Source organism: Hydra viridissima, unplaced genomic scaffold (assembly GCF_058129835.1).
Source record: "Hydra viridissima isolate aposymbiotic clone 2 unplaced genomic scaffold, HvirCarnegie_v1 scaffold_7, whole genome shotgun sequence".
NCBI lineage: Eukaryota > Metazoa > Cnidaria > Hydrozoa > Anthoathecata > Hydridae > Hydra > Hydra viridissima.
In genome coordinates this window covers 8,954,480-8,971,624 of record NW_028324306.1, presented here as the reverse complement: position 1 = coordinate 8,971,624, position 17,145 = coordinate 8,954,480, and the positions used below count along the sequence as shown (strand labels likewise).

The following is a 17,145-nucleotide window of genomic DNA, read 5'->3' as shown; positions in this document are numbered from 1 at the left end:
GTATTTACAAGTCTTCCGTTTTACAAAGATATATTTACTCGTTTCAGGGGCGGATCTAGCTTTTTTTTTGAGGGGTGCTGAGCAAGTATGTACTGCGAAGTAAGCCACTACCAAGTTAAAGTCAACACTCGGCTCACTTTGGGAAATGTACTATTTATATTCAATAAAATTATTTGCAATTTAAAAAATTTTAAAACTTAGTCATTATTTTGGGAAAAATAAAACCAATTACATTTTCATGGTTCCATTTAAGTATTGCGAAATAGGACAGAACCTCGCTTAAAATGTTATTTTCGCGTCTTAAATTTGTATAATAACAACAAGTTTGCCATTTTTAAATGTGTTTGGAAAAGGATACTTTTTGCGATGTTTTATAATATAAAATAATAATTAAAATCTAATACGGATAAAGTATTTATATTAGCCATATATTTTGCTTTTGTATTTATGGTATTATCATATTATATTATCTTACACAACAAGTATATAAAAAATCTTTTTCAGACTGAATTTAAATATTAAAAAATGAATGCAAAATGTGGATCTGGGAAACCAACAAGAAAAAGAACGCATAATATTATAACTAGACATGAAAGTGAAAGATATGCTGGGCAACCAAACGAACTACCTGTTAGTGACCTTCCAACATATAAACAGACTATTCAATATGCTTATAAGGTCGAAAAAGAAATGATTACAACTAAAAAAATTGATTCTCCTGCCATAGTTTTAAAAGTAAGTGAAGAAATTTTAAAAATTTGGAAAAAAGTGAATCCAAATCTTCCACTTATGAAGGAAAAACCTCTAAGAAATAAGTTACAAAGAACATTTCAAAAAGTAATTGCAGCTGAACGATCTAAAGCTTCAAAACATAAAAACAGTGTTCGTTGGTTGGAAAATAACCTTTTAAAGTTGTTTGATATATCAACATGCAGATGTGAACTTCCTCTTTTAAATTGCGATGACAGGTTTGAAGTTACATTTTCAAAAAACCACAATATTAAACAATATGTTTGTTCACACAAATTTGTGACTAAACTGTCAACAAATTTTACAGCTGTAAAGTTTTTTTATTTCTTCTCAAATTATGGCATTATATTTTATTATACATATTACCCTTTAGAAATGTTCGATGCAAGGGTTGCACTAACAAGCACTATGTATGTCTCTGTGAAGAAAGCAAACAGGTGACTTTTTTTTTTTGTATAATTATTTTTTATGCTTTTTATTATTTAAATACTTTCTCTAAGCTATAAAATTTTTTTTTTTAACTTAAGGTTCCAGTTCTAGAACGAGAGTATTTAAAGGATCAAAAAGTTAAGCGAGGGCCCTTTGGAACTTGGCAGATAGGCCAAATTGATAAGAAAGAGACAGCCAAGATCGCAAGAAAAAAAAGTAAGGAGAAAATTTATTTAACAAGTGACATGGCACTTCATTCAGATAATGATTGTATCAGTGAAACTTATGATGTAGAAATAGATAATAATGATGATTATAAAAATCAAGACCATGAGTTTTTTGCAAAAACACTGTGTAAAAAAAATTACACAGATTTAACTAACATTGCCAAAGCTGCTATCAGGTTCGAAGTAAGTGACGCTGCAACATCTGCCATAGCAACTGCTACCTTGATAGACTATCAAATTATAACTCAAAATGACAGATCACAAATTATCACTGAAAAAAAGATATTTGATACTAAAAAGCGTGTTTCAATCATGATTAGTGAAAAACATAGTTCAGAAGTTTTTCATTTAAAAGTCATTGGAGTAGATAGTAAAAAAGACAAAAATACATTAGCACATATATTAGGATATGATCAATATGCAGAACCTATTATTAAAAGAACAGTAAAAGATGAACATCACTTAACTTTTACTGCAGAAAGTGGACCTTTTTCTAAGAAATATTTAACTCATATTGAAATAAAAAATGGAACAGGAATTACAATGGCAACTGAGACTCTAAAAATACTCAAAAAATACAACAGCATTAGTAGTTTGGAAGCCATTGTTCTTGATAATACTTCTGCTAATACTGGTGCAGATAATGGCTTAGTTGTGACATTAGAAAAGCTTTTAAACCGACGAATCCATTTAATAGGATGTGTACTTCACCAAAATGAGTTACCACTTCGCCATGTCATAGCTGAAGTAGATGGTAAAACTAACGATCCAAAGAAATATAAGGGCCCTATTGGTCAAAAAGCTTCTGCAAGTGATTTGCATGATTTACCAATAATTGATTTTGTTCCAATTCATTCAGAGATTGATTCCTATGTAAACTCTAATATTTTATCTGATCTTAGTACAGATCAACGTAAACTTTACGAGTACTGTATTGGAATATCTAAAGGCTTTATATCTCCAAAATATTCAATAAAAAAACCAGGACCTGTTTACCATGCCAGATGGTTAACTCTAGCTTTAAGAATAATGATGGTTTATGCAAGATCGAAGAATCCTACAGATGAGTTGTGTACAATTACAAAGTATATAGTCCAAGTATATTGCCCCATGTGGTTTGCCCATAAAAGGTCTGGACTTTATAAAGATGCTCCTAGACTTCTTCATAAGACAATAGAGCTTGTTAAAAATCAGGCAGATAATATACAGCAAATTGTTTTTCAAAATCTTCAAGGAAACTCTTATTGCTGTCTTCAAGAAAACTTTTTATATTCTATGTTGCAAGATGATGAAAAAGATATAAGGGCTCAAGCTATTAAGCAAGTTTTGCACATAAGGCAATTAAGAGAAGTAAGTCCTGAAGTCAAACCAAAAATCAAAGCAAAATTAATTATGCCTATTAACTTTAACGCTTATACATGGAGTAGTTTAGTTGATGTTTCTTTAATTGAGGTTGAACCTCCAACTTCTATCCTAATTCCATCATTTGAATTAGAGAACGCTTTGCAGACTTCTAAAAAACCTATTCTTACAGATTTACCCAACAATTCACAGTCAGTGGAAAGGTCCGTGAAGCTAGTATCAGAGGCATCAAAGATAGTTTATGGTCAAGTAAAGAGACATAATTTTATTCTAACTAAAAACCAAAGCAGAGCAGAAAATAAATGTAATTTATCTAAAACTGATTACTTTATACCTTTTTCATGAGAAAATGTTTTTTTTTTCAATTTAATTTAGATCACATACCAAAGTCAGAGGGCATCCTTGACTTGACTACTGTCAAGAATAATTTTTTTAAAAATAGCAAACCTCTCTTAAACTTAACTTTGAAATCACCCCTGTGCAAAAAAACATGTTGAACGCAGTAATTTCAGAAATAAGCGGGGGCTAAGGCAGCCAGAAACAAAATTTAAATAAAAAAATAAAGTTTTAAGGAGGGGGGGGGGACTCTTGCCCCTCAGCCCTCTGTTTCTATCTCAGTGTTTAAGATTATGTGGTGAATATTCATTCCATAATATTCAAATATTCTAATGGAATGAATATTTGTATCAAAGTTTGTACTGAAGTATAATAAATATTAAAAATGCCATAAAAATGAATAATTCATTGAAAACAAGAGAATACTTAAAAACTTTAAAACTATTTCCCAAAATTGCTCTTTATCCAATAGGTCTTAAATTTTCAGGATTGTCTTAGAATAATATGTACAACAAATCCCAAAGTGAGCCAATATGATCTGAGAAAAAAAGTACATTTTGGTAGTGGCTTACTAGTCGAAACATAAATATATATAAAATACGCTAGCGCTTACACAACAACAAAGATAATTATTTTCGACATCCTTCACAAAAAAATTAAATCGCAAATTTTGAGTTGAATAAAATATTTTAACAATTTAACTTTTATATATAAAAAAAATGCAACAAAATAGTAAACTTTGCTTGTTGAAAGTTGACGGGTGCTGGAGCACCCTTTGAACTCCTCTGGATCCGCCCCTGCGTTTATAATATAAATACATGGAAGTTAGCCTTTTCTTATTAAGGACTTAATAGATAGGTGTTACAAGTATAGCTCTTTCTTTAATAGAAAAGTTCGCCATCTGAGGCTTTCTTAATTTGCAAATAGGACTTAGGTACTGAAAAAAGAGAAGAGAAAAAAGAAAAAAATTTTTTTTTTTTTTTTTTTTTTTTGGAAAAAGGTTCTTGTTCATGGTTGCTGGGATGATGATCGTATTTACATTCCCGTATTGACTCATTCAAAATTTGTTTAAAAAATAAAAGCATGGTTATTATCTCATGCGGTTATAAAATAAACTCACATCCTTTGTCACCATTTGATGACTTAGAACATGGCCGTAGGGAAAGGTGATGTTTTGTATTTATTCCATATTGAAGACGAGTTTTATTTCATTTTTATCGCTTACCGCGTTGTTTATTGAGAACAGTTCGTGAAACTTTTCGATGTTATTTTCTCTTGCAAATTTGTTATACTTTATTTGCCAAATGTATTTTATTTCTCTCTTAACGTTTTGGATTATTTTTGAGGGGGTAACAATTTTGTTTTCTTTTATTTTTAGGTTTCTCGCTCTCCAGAGTTCTGTTGTTATAATGTTTGTTATTGTAGTTATTAATTTTGCTTTTTTATCCGCTCTTGGGAGGTCGCCTATGTTAATCATAAAAATGGCGTGGATCGCATTAAAGGTTTTTGGAGAAATTAATTTTTCGTAGAGACTTTTAAAGTGTCTCCACACTGTTCTCGCGATCTTACAGGAAAGCACTGGGTGGAGAGTGCTTTCTGTAAGACCGCATGTGGCGCAGTTCGGCGCTCCTCGTCCTCTGTTTTTTTTCCAATTATGAATTTTTAGTTTAGTGGGGAGAATATCGTGAAATATTTTCCACTGGGTGTTCTGGCTAGGGCCTTGCGCGTAGGAGTTAAAGCTCCGTAGCCAGATCATTTCCCACGGTAGCGTTTTCTGGAACTGGCAGTCCCATCTTCGTTGGATTTTTTCTATGTTTGTGTTTTCTTTTAGGCTACAGGTAAAAGGACCTCAGAATGCAGTGGGACCTCAGAATGTTAGGTTTGAATTTAACCAAGATAGAACTCGATTTTTTAAATTAAATTCTAAAAGTATTGAATAATCTGATTAAAGAATATAATGTTAAATCATTAACAAAAAATTATTACAAATAATCCTTACAAAATAATCTAATTTACGAAGACGTTGAAAATAGTCTGTAAGCAATAAACTTATTTTTTTAAATAATTTTAAATATTTCAATCCCTTCTAAAAATAAGTTTGCAGAACCTTATCAGAAATGTTGCCTTAAGACTCTAAAAACAGTGCTAAAAAGATGCGTGCGCAGAATAAGTCCAATTTTCTTAAAATCGCTTTTTTAAATACCTAGCATTTTGAGGTGCTACACCTAACGTTTTTAGGTACCAAATCAAAAACTATATAACAAACTAAAGTTATTACTTTTTATCATTTTTTTTTATAAACTGGAGGGTTTCATCGTGATTGTAAATTCTAGTGGTTACTATATATCCCTGCCATACACCTGTTTCTAATTGATTTGCATCAATGAAAATATTACATTCTATAAGTTCTTCAGCTAATTTGTTGAGGTGTTTACATGCCATTGCTTTTGTGCAGTTAAGGGCACGATTTATGGATACAGTTTCTTGTCTCTTTTTGGTTATGTACTTTTGATATTTTGCATCCCAACGCTTCCAAAAAGACTTGCTAAGCTTCTTTGTTCGGAGTGCTCGTTGAGCATTTGGTGATAGCTTAGTGATCTGACGTCAACGAAGGTTTCTACAGGCTTGCTTTCTTACTTCCGAAACATTCAACATTATCCTTGTCAACTCCAACCTGTTCGAACCTTGTAGGCACCTAAATATATCATTGAAGTAATAATACAAGAAAACTAAATAGTATAAGTTTAGTTTTCTTAATGAACAATGTTAAAAAACCAGGATTTTATTACAGTTTATAAATTTTCATTTCTCAATTATGTGTAGATATTACCTATTCTTGTTTCTTATATAAGAGACTAACGACTCTTCTTCATCTTTTGTAAAAATTGAACAATATTCCTTCTCGTTCCAGTTACAATGACACCATCAATTCATTTGTTAATTGTTCTAAGATCCTTAATTAGTGGACATTTTTCTGATTTGATTGTAGCCCAACCACGTTTACTGTTGATTTGGCACCACTTAACTGCTTCCTCTAACTGCTTACTTTTCATCATTATGACATCTCTTAGAACATTGCATCTTGATTTTCTTGTTGGTTCTAAAGGACTTTCCCATTTCTTATTTATTCTTTAGTGAAAGGAATATCAAAACACACTTTTGTACTTGCAATTTACTTTTGTAAACGCACTTTAGTTTAATTTACTCATTATTTTAAAAGCAAACACAAAAAAAACACGCTAAAGTGTGTTTTGAATGAGGTTTTGTGACGAAACTATAAGCAGAATATTCATTTCATAATGTCGAGAAGAAACTGAATGCAAACAACTTTTTTTTAATATGTTAATTAGCTTTCACTAACCTAGCGTTTTGAGGTCCCTCAACCTAGCATTGTGTAGTGGAATGCTAAAAGTATAAAAGATAAGTGAACAAAACATTTAAAAATATATTCAGCATTGAAAATAAGTAATATATGCAGAAATTCATGATAAACTAAGCAGTATTGGCAACAATACTACCTATTATTAAACCTGGCATTCTGAGGTCCCTAACGAAAAAAGCATGTCCTAAATATTTATCTAAAAGCATATGAAAATTGTATTAAAAACTACTAAAATCTTTTGGCAATCGTTTTTCATCTTCTCAAGAAGGTTAGCGGATATCTCATCCAAGGAAAGAACGTTCGACTCGATCTTAGCCATTAGGCCGAGAAGCGATCCTGTGACGATTTATATTTTTAAAAAAATATTAATTCAGGAGAAAAAAATTAACTTGACGCAAGTGGAATCCAGCTATTGACGTAAGTGCGGAAAACCAGGCTTGTGGAGCCGAGCCGGAGCCAGAGCCGTGGAGTCGCTGTTTTTTGGTGGAGCCGGAGCCGGAAAAAACTCGCGGCTCACGGCTCTCTTGTATTTTTAATGGAATATAATGTTGTTTTTAATAGTAGACAAATATTATTCACTCATTGTTGAACGAACTCGTTGAATAAATTGTTTTAAATTATTATAATATCGATTGCTAACATTGCTTTATTGACACTTATTATTATTTTCTGTTTTTAGAATAGGTTTTTACAAGCTTTATTTAGCCTCCCAGTTGGTTTGATTTTAAATCATAATGCATGTAACATGTAATATTGGAAAAATAGTCAAGAGAAGTTTTTTTTTTCTTGTTTATAACTTTAAGAAATAATAATTATATTCATTATTAGCGGCAGTTGGGCGAACCCAAACCCCCTCCGCATTTTTAGGAGCAGCCGTTGTGCAGTAGCTAGATCTCTTACTTCAGAAGTTAAAAATTAAGTTAATCATTGTTTCTTTTAATATAAAACGTTTCAGGTAACGAGAAACTTTGTCTTAATTTTAGGTGTCATTTTACGTTTATTATTGTTATTATTCTTACTTTTAAAAAAAATTCAGACGAGCAAGTTTATAAGTTGTTATTTGTAATTGATATTCTCTTTCTTATGTACGCACGTTTTATAAGTAATTTAAAAAAACAGCGACCAATTAAAAAAGTTGAAACTCGTAAAAAAAAAAAAAACTGGCGTGAAACCTTTACACTGTTATTATTAAAATACATGTAAACATAAATTTATATATTGCAATTTAAGTGAAGAATTAATAAATTAAAAGTTTTAATCAGAATATGTTCCGCGATATTTTGTTTAAATAATTCTCATTTCTGGTGAGTTAACTTATTTTAAAACCTAATAAAGCAACATTAATTAAAAACTTTTTATTTAGAAGGTTCAATAAGTTTAATTACAGATTTATCTTGTTGTTGGTCTGAATAAATTCTAATTAGGATTATATTTTTCAAGTTTAATTTTTCCATTTTAGCATTTTGTTTAAAAAGTTGTTGATGTACATTTAACATGACTGATGTGACTAAAAACACCGCGGTTGTAAACGAAGATATGTTCGAGGATGAATTGATATGCTTTTCCTTCAGTGAAAAGGAAAAAGCATATATTTGCCAGATTCTTGTTGAGGAGAATCGAACTAAAAAAATTTGTGGCGCGCATGTTAAAATGCTAATGGATGGAAAACGAGTAAAAAAACCAACCTCATATATGAAACGTCACATTAAGAAGAGCCACGGAATACTTCATCATAAAATTGTTCAGGAGTAAGAAAAGAAAAAAGCTGCACAAAAAAGGAATATAAATGTATCCGAAGTTACTTTGTCGAGAAATGGATATTCTCTATCTTTTGGTGGACAAAAAAAACAAAAGATACTTGACAATTTTTTTAACAAAGTTAATATAACAATATCGAAAGAAGATTTCAAAAAAGCTTTAAATATGTTAGTTCTTCAAAATGCAGCTTCGTTTAACATTTTTAGCGGAGATGGAATAGAAATTTTGACCCGAGATTTGGCAAAAAAATTTGGCATAAAGATCAGTCATGAAAATATGCGTCAGGAAATTCAGACTTTAGCTGAAAAAAAGCGTTCTGATTTGAGAAGCGATTTGAATGGAAAACTAATTTTCCTAAAAGTTGATGGAGCATCAAGACATCGGCGTAGTTTTGGAGTCAATACTCAATTTTTCTCCAGCGGCAAAATGTTAATCAAAACATTAGCAGTCATCGACATACATGCCAGACACAGAGCTGAAGATATTCAAAATGCACTTGAAAACGTACTTGATAAGTTTGGCATCCGAAAAGAACAAATCCTTGGATTAGTACTGAAAATTTGTCTAACATGATTAAAATGGTGAATGATTTTGGCAAGACAATTGAGATAAACAAGATTATAGAAACACTACCTAGTGAAGATCATGATGAAGGCGGAGATGATATTACAGAAGAACAGACTATTGAAGATGCAAGTAGTGAAACTGAGGGTTCTGAATCCTGTGAACAGCAGCATGATGGTTACTTTGACGAAATATCCAAAAATATGAACACTGTTTATCTTCAACGTTGTGGTGCACACACCCTTCAACTTGCTGTCACCGATGCAATGAAAGAATCGGAAATCAAAGTAATACTTGAGCGTACTCGTAAAGTTGCAAACGCTTGTCGTGCTCCAATTGCTATGGAATTTTGCAAAAATACAAAACCTTTTAAAGTAATTTAATAAATTTTTTATACTAATAAATATGTTTATTTGTTATATTTCAAGAATAAAATATGTTCTATAATATAGATGGCAGTTATAGACAATGTAACTAGATGGTCGAGTACATTTAAAATGCTTAAGCGTCTCTTAGAATTACGTGATGTTGTTGAAGAGCTGGAAGGAAAATATCCAAAAGGGAGTTTTGCAGTGCAGCCATATCAGTGGAAACAAATAAAGGAATTACAAAGTATTCTTGAAAAACCTGCTATTGCTACTCAAATCTTTCAGTTTGAGGATCTCACGCCAGGACACTTTGTCTATGTTTGGGAACTGTTAAAAGAACAGTTAATGGAGGGTGATTTTAAGAAATCTGTTTTTGCTAAAGCCATAAAACAATCTATGGAAACTAGGGAAGCAATCCTAATGAGTAATCCTTTTTTCTGTGCAGCGGTATTTGCAGACTTACACTGTCAATGTCTTCTAAACGAAGAACAACAGGTATTTTTTCTCATCGTTTATTTTGTGAGAACGTTTTTTAAACTTTGATCAAAAGATTTTACTTTTGATTACTTAGATTAGAAATTGAAAATATATTTATTATTTTAGAGTTTTTAAAAGCAAATTTATTTTGTTATCTTTTTAAAATTTTTAGGTAATTGCTGAGGACACTCTCTGGTTGGTTCAAAAAAAGATTAATAAGCAAAAGTTTAATTTTCATAGATTGGAGGAATATTGTGAAACTTTTTCTACCGAGAGTTCAGATGAGAAAATGAAAGACTTGTTTCCAAAAAAGAAAATTTTTAAGAGAATGGAGCAGGCAAGAAAAAAAAAGAGTTAGCAATCTGATCAAGGATCTATTCAGAACATTGGGATTGAGGAGCGAGAATTTAAAAGGCGCACTTCGAAGTCTACCTTAACTAGCGCACGACCTTTTGAAACAAAAAAAACCTTGACGTGCAAAAAACCTCTGGAAGGAATAGAGTTTTTCCCTTCGATTATAAAATCATCGTACAAAATTGTCACAGCGCTTCCAATGGCGCAAGTTAGTGTTGAGCTGGTGTTTTCAGCACTCAAATTTCTGACACCAGACCGAAGAAGCCATATGACATCGGATCTTATTGATGATTTGGTATTTCTTAGGACAAATAACGAATACATTTGACTTGTTTGAAATTTAATTTTGGGTTTGAAATACAATGATAATAAAGCAAAAAGTTAATATCGATAGAATATTTTATTTTCTTTTTTGCCCCCAAATCATTTTTTACAATGTAAATATGTGGTAGTAATGGATTCACATTTTAAAAATGAGGGTTGGATAAAAACTAATAGGTGTAGTTTTTAAGCAACTTGGGAAACAAGCCTAAATATTTTTAATTTTCATTCAAAATTTAAATTTAACTTATTAGGTCAAAGATGAAAAATAGTTTAAAATTCTAAAAATAGTTTAAAAATAGTTTATTTAAAAATAGTTTAAGATTCTACTATTATTCCCATCTACAATAGTATCAAGATCTGCCAATGTATTTCTGAGTAGTTTCAGCATGTGGCACACATCTAACAATAGATATACTTTTTCACAAGAATTACTTGGATTGGGAAACCAGGGTAATAAATTATTTAGTTTTAATCTTGCACCAAGCTCTGAAAGCATTGCAAAGTTGTATGATGGGCCATCGCAAGTTAGTGAAACAACTTTTACACCAACATCAAATAGTTTCTTTAAACAAATTGTAACTAAATTGGCACGTTCTACACCACTTAGTCCATCTATAAAAAAATAACCACAAGGTACTTTCCAATTACTATTTATTGAAACCACCATTAGAACAAGTGCATCTCTTGCTAATGGTAAAGAATCATCGTTATCAATGCCATTTCCAAGATCAACAAATCCTCTAAATTTCTTCCCGTCCCATTGTACCTGCTTTCTTATTGCCATCTCATCAAGCATAAGGGAGCACAGAACCTGACGACCTATTTGGTTTGAGGCACATACTGCAGCTTGAAGAGCAAGAAAGGCAGCTTTAGTAAATCCAGGTTCGGCTGGTACTTTGGTGTACCAATTTCTTATTTGAGATTGATGTGGTAGTGCTAAATGAAATGTCTTACGAACAAACTCATATGCTTTAGAAGAATAAAATTGTAAAGTCATTGCAAAAGAACGCAGCTCATCAGGAAATTTATTTCTGCTACAATGTCCCTTTTTTGTTAATAGGACTCTTTTCATAATTCCCAGAGGTACTCCTGAAAATGTTGTTGTGAGCATTTCTTCACATTCAGAAGAAATAAAATTATTTTTTTTAAGGCATTTTACAACTGCCTTTAAAGATTTAACTTTAGTTTTTAGACGACGATTCTTTTGCTGTACACTTTTTAATTTTGATTTTAAATTACAAATTTTATTATCCTGTTGAATTTCTAAAAGTGAAAATTCTGTGTTTGTATTCACATCATGTAGTGAATTTTCAACACCTTCATTTTCAGGAAAACTATATCTTACAGATGGTGCTTTTCTTTTTCTGTTCACCTGAAAAACCAATATAAGAATTTTGCAAAATAATTATGAATTTAGATAATTTCAATCAATTTTCAATAATAATAATTTTATGAAAAGTTATAAATTTATATATAAACCTTTAATGGATTTTTTGGAATTATAAAGATTGTTGGCACAGAATCTTGCTTTAAACGAATCGACTGTCCAGTCTTATCGAAACAATTATTTTCAAAATGGTCAGAACAGATTGTGACATTTGGAGAAGGTGTATAATTTTCTTGTCCAATATTTTCTAGCCAAATTTTCTTCTTTTGTATATCTTTTGGAAATCTCAAGTCAAGAATAAGAACAGGTTAGTTCTATAAGTTAGTAGGTCGCACAAGTTATTTATATCACCAAGTAATAATATACAACTTACTTGTGAAAAGAAATCTTTTCATTTACTTCATTACCAGTAAGTGAATTTTTTGATCTAGTTCTATTTTTACATTCAAAGACACAGCAACTTGGCATTGTGATAAAATTATTCAAATTCTGTATAAATGTTGCCATAATATAACAGTAAAGTATATAATATAGGTAAGAAGGTATGATTTAAATATTTCTATATTCAAAAATTTAATAATAGATTATGAATTTCTTTTAAAGATGTTTTTACATGCATTTATATCTTAAATTAGGAGTGATTATCTCTAAACTTTAAGGGATAATTAAAGATATTTAATTATATATTTACATTTAAATTACATTTATTATACATTTAAAGATATAAATTTATGTATCATACATTTTTTGATAAGATACATAATGTTGATAATGTTTGATAACATACATAATATGTTATCAAAAAATTCCCTTAATAAGTCGTTTTGAATAACAAGTCAAAAACAATTGACTCAATTATTGAGAGCTTGAATATTACAAAGAATAATATAAGTAAAATAATATAAATTAAAAAATTACATTTTGTATTTAATATTCTTATTAAATATTGTATTCATTAATTACATTCATGTATAAAATAATTCTAGAAGGAACCCCTGAGTTGTGTGTACTCACAGCACTCAGCTAATAGTTCATGCAGCATGTACATCTGGTATCTTGCTACAAAAATTGAAAATATAAAAGTTGTCAAAATTGTAAGTAGATACCACTGCCGCTTACCATGCAGTTATGTTATCAACCTTCTAGCACACTGCATTGGGTAACTAAGAACTAAAAGGTACATAAATTATGCATAAATATTAATTTAATCGTAAATTGCACTTAAAAAGTGTATCGAACATTTTGTGCTTTAACATTTAAATAATTTCTTTAATTGTCTTTTTTTAAAAATCACTTCATTTTTTTAAAATTTTTACAACTTTATTTCATAGTCTAGTTTCTCTTTCAAAACTCTGTTTAATTATTTTCTTTCATAATTCTGTAAAAAGCTTTATAAAATGTACATCGTTCACCGCTAAGAGCTCCGATCGCCGCCATCTTGGGAGGCCAATTTTGGTTTCAATTTTTTTTGAAAAAGACAATTGAATACGCTATCCAGTTATATTTTGAGATCAGTGGAAATTAGACGTTAAAAAAGTTGCATTGTTTCATTAGGGTATGTAAAATAATAAAAATTAAAGTATACTATATATTAAAAATGGCTGTCCATGTTTACTCAGTTGATGAAATTATTTTATACTTTATGTTAAAAATGGCTGTCCATGTTTACTCAGTTGCTGAATTTATAAGCTTTACTACTGATATATGGACCAGTAGTTCAAATGAAAGCTTCATGAGCCTGGCAGGTCACTGTTTAGACAATACATTTAATCAGAAAACTGTTGTACTTAGAGTAGCTCTATTTCCTGAGAGGCATACAGCAGCAAATATTGCTGAATTGATTGAAGATATTATGGCTGAATTTAAAATATCACCTTCAAAAATTCATTTAATAGCTAGAGATAATGGTACAAATATTGTTAAGGCTATTAAAGATAGCCCATATGATAGTATGGCTTATTTAACGCACACTGCAACTAGTAATTAATGAGTGTATTTTTGAACAAACAGTTGTCAAGAATGTGATTGCAAAATGCCATTCAATTGTTGGGCCTGCCCCAAGCCTGCCCTAAACTTAAAGCTCTTCAAGAAGCAAACAATGTTCCTAAGCACAAACTTATTCAAAATGTTCCAACAAGGTGGAATAGTACCTGTCATATGTTAGAACTAATTTATGAACAAAGGAAACCTCTAACCATATATGCACTTGAAAATGGTAAGCTTCCTTTATTAAATGCAAACAAATGGATGATTATTGGACAGTTTTGTGTTTTGCTAAAAGATTTCCACAAAACAAGAGTTCGCTTGAGTGAAAGAAATTCTATTGTCTCAGATATTATACCACAGATAAAGTTTTTGAAGCATTTCATTAATAAAGCTTTAATTGATGACAACTAATTCAATGGAGAATAGTTTCAAACAATATACTGATAACTATAACATCATCTTGTCAATATTTCTTGATCCCAGATTCAAATTAAAAATGTTCAAAAATGAAAACACCTTTTCAGCTGCTAAAACAAGTACTGAGAACATAACCATTCAACTTATTAAAACCCATGAAAATATAAAAAACATCAAAGTTACTGAAAATGATCAGTCTGCAGCTTGTGACATTGAAAATATTGACTCAGAATATGAAAATAATGGTACAGTACTAAATGAATAGAAAGATATAGTAGAAATGGGTTTTTACAATTGCTTCGAAGAACTTGTAGGATTTAGTTCTAAATAAGTCGGTCAACCACAAACTTTAATTTCAAATGAAACTTTATTAAGCAAAATTCAACACTACTCAAATGAAGACCTTATTGACAAAGAAAGCAATCTTTTGTTGTGGTGGAAATCACAGAAAACCAAAATGCGACTATTAGCAAAGCTTGCTTTAAAGTATTTAAGCTGCCCACCGTCTTCTGTGGAGAGTGAAAGACTTTTTAGTATAGGTGGAAATGTATATACTGCAAAGAGATATAGCTTAACAGGAGCTCATGGTGAAATGTTAATATTTCTGAACTATAATATGAGAATTTGAAAATATTTGATTTTGTATATATTACTATAATTAGTATAGTATAATTCTTTTAGAAGTGAGTATCTATGTTCTATTTTTCATGAAATATAATTTATTTAGGAGTTTAAAAGCTTTGATACTATGAGGAGGTCAAATGAAAAAAAAAAAGTCATGAAAATTGTATAACTTTGTAGAATTAGAAAATTACAGGGGAAAAAAATTTGGAAAAAATAATTGAAACTCTCTTTGAGAGCTTTCGCTCAAAAATAAAAAAAGAATGCCTCCCAATGCCTTAATCAAAATTTCAAAGTATATTCTGTTGTGGATTTGAGGGTTGCACAAATTAAAGAGTATCATTAGCCAGGGTAACTTTGGTCAGTTTTGGCATCTCTGAATCTTAATAATTTTTTACAGTTTTCTCTTGTGGTAATAACATTATAGGTCTTGGCAATAGGCCTCTATTTATTTTTTTAATTTTTTTATTACAAATATTTATTTTTAAACGCCGAAAAGTGACCAATGTTACCCCAGGTTTTTATTGTGTTTGATCAATAATACCCCTGCTATGGGGTAACATTGGTCACTTTTTGGAGTATTAAAAAATTATCAGTTCTTAAACACTTAGAGAAACATGAAAAGAACATTTAAATGGACAAAAAATTTTGCAACTAGCTCCCTGTTATTGTGCTAAAGTCATTAAAAGTCATTTTCTAGTAGGTCATTATCGTCATCTGAGGATGATGACACTTGTTCAACTCTTGCCCTTTTCTTGTTATTCTTGGTGTTACTGTTATTCTTTGATGTGGTAGGAGTTGTGTTATTCACCAGATCTTGCGGTGTTATCGCTTTGCCAGGTGTGATCTTTTTCCCTCTGGTGCGATTTGTTTTCCCATCCTGTCCACAATGTTTCACTAATAGACCTTCTATATCTTCATTGAATACTTCCTTAACAGTACTACCGGTACCTCCTCCAATGTCTTTGTTAACCTGTGGCAAACGCTTCATGACCATTTCTTTATCGAAGGGAAATATTCCACTAGCCTTGAAGTCATATCTCAAATTATCGCTTTTCAATTGACGTTGCAGTAGAGCAAGAAGACCGAGGAACTGATTTTTTGGTTTTGATTCTTTGATGCGCGTTTCTATCTTTAGCGGACGGAAAACAGCAACGTCCAGTGGTTGAAGAAAATGGGAAGCGTATATTCCGAACTGTCGACTAGTCTTTCTCACGCTTATTCTTCCAGTTAAACATTCTTTCATAGCATTGGACAACGTGTTTTGACTGTATGAAGTTGCATATGCTCTTGAACCACGCTTTCGCTTATATTTCCTCGGCATTTTCACCGGCTAAGAATTCAAATGGTTCAATAAATGTATCAGAAGTGTCAAAAAATGCCAAAATAAACTCAATGTAGTCTACGAAGTAACTGTGCTATATTCGCAAAAACTGTTGATATACCAAAATTGTTGATATATATTGTTGGTATCTCTAACAAAATTAAAACATGTTATCTTTGTTAAATTTTAGGAATTTTTAAAAAAAATCAACAATTGACACCGGTCAACAAAGTCACCCCGGCGACCAAAGTTACCCCGGTTGACGGTACCATTTTGAATACTTTTTTAACGGGCAAACTTTTTTAACGCCGTAAGGCGTTAAAAAAGTTTTAATTATTTTGCGCATGCGCAGATTTCACATTTAGTAAACTTTTTTAACGACTAACTTTTTTAACGCAACAACGGCTCCACAAGCCTGCGGAAAACAAATTCATGGTGTGTCGGCAAAAGTGGATTAGGACCAATATCGAACCTTAACGCACTTATTGTTTCAAAATAAAAATCTATGTATAAAAATAGGTAAATTAAGATAAATTTATGATTTTTAGGGAGGCATAAAATTTAGAAAAATTTTCAACAAAATCAAACTCGATATGTGATTAGATGTTTTTTCAGAATTTTTCAGATGTCAACTAAAAAACCTACTTCATGCCGTTTAAACTTAATTCTGGCCAGTTCTTACTTAATTAAGGCCATCGGCCATATTTAGGCATATTTTTTTAAAAAAGGGACTATGATTAATTCCTTTTACAAAATACATGCTTTAATCGTAGAAAGCTTCAAATGAAATAAGAAATATACTAAGTAAACTAGGGAAAGAGTTAACAAAATAAAATGTGAACGGTTCGGCAATTTTGTTTCTTTTGCGTTTACTTAATGTTAAAACAAAAAATCTTTTAAAAGGTGTGGTACCGTATTCTCAGTAAATTTATACTCTAACTAAAGGTCTAAAAACCATTTTAAAAAACTTAATTGTGCTTTAGGAAACTTTAAAACTATTATACTAGTAACAAAAAAAAAATTTTCCTAAAAAACATTGACTTCAAACTCTCAAATCTAAAAAAAATAAAATTTTGCTA

General features: G+C 30.7%; 3 protein-coding genes across 4 annotated transcripts; all 3 read left to right on the top strand.

Annotated features, from left to right (window-relative positions):
- The first annotated feature begins 94 nt into the window (after positions 1-94).
- On the top strand, positions 95-3,501 carry LOC149886019 (uncharacterized). 2 transcript variants are annotated; one of them, XM_090092609.1, is made up of 3 exons: positions 95-968; positions 1,124-1,187; positions 1,278-3,501. In XM_090092609.1, exons 1-3 carry the CDS (start codon positions 526-528, stop codon positions 3,111-3,113), a joined length of 2,343 nt encoding a protein of 780 aa, XP_089948735.1. In that variant the 5' UTR covers positions 95-525; the 3' UTR covers positions 3,114-3,501. The 2 variants fall into 2 exon arrangements, with proteins under 2 accessions (XP_089948735.1, XP_089948736.1); XM_090092610.1 differs by having other exon boundaries at positions 610-735.
- A 5,317-nt stretch (positions 3,502-8,818) lies between these two features.
- On the top strand, positions 8,819-10,132 carry LOC145183588 (uncharacterized). The gene is made up of 2 exons (XM_090094106.1): positions 8,819-9,182; positions 9,261-10,132. Exons 1-2 carry the CDS (start codon positions 8,823-8,825, stop codon positions 9,717-9,719), a joined length of 819 nt encoding a protein of 272 aa, XP_089950232.1. The 5' UTR covers positions 8,819-8,822; the 3' UTR covers positions 9,720-10,132.
- A 2,499-nt stretch (positions 10,133-12,631) lies between these two features.
- LOC149886018 (uncharacterized) lies at positions 12,632-14,932 on the top strand. The gene is made up of 2 exons (XM_090094105.1): positions 12,632-12,895; positions 13,107-14,932. The coding sequence occupies exon 2, from the start codon at positions 13,316-13,318 to the stop codon at positions 13,703-13,705; it is 390 nt and encodes a 129-aa protein (XP_089950231.1). The 5' UTR covers positions 12,632-12,895; positions 13,107-13,315; the 3' UTR covers positions 13,706-14,932.
- Positions 14,933-17,145: the final 2,213 nt, after the last annotated feature.

Coding starts and splice junctions, on each gene's coding strand:
- LOC149886019 (XM_090092609.1), top strand. CDS start 526: ATGAATGCAAAATGTGGATCTGGGAAACCAACAAGAAAAAGAACGCAT. Junction 969..1,123: donor CTTTTAAATTGCGATGACAG/GTTTGAAGTTAC, acceptor ATTACCCTTTAG/AAATGTTCGATGCAAGGGTT. Junction 1,188..1,277: donor TCTGTGAAGAAAGCAAACAG/GTGACTTTTTTT, acceptor TTTTAACTTAAG/GTTCCAGTTCTAGAACGAGA.
- LOC145183588 (XM_090094106.1), top strand. CDS start 8,823: ATGGTGAATGATTTTGGCAAGACAATTGAGATAAACAAGATTATAGAA. Junction 9,183..9,260: donor AAAATACAAAACCTTTTAAA/GTAATTTAATAA, acceptor TCTATAATATAG/ATGGCAGTTATAGACAATGT.
- LOC149886018 (XM_090094105.1), top strand. CDS start 13,316: ATGGCTGTCCATGTTTACTCAGTTGATGAAATTATTTTATACTTTATG.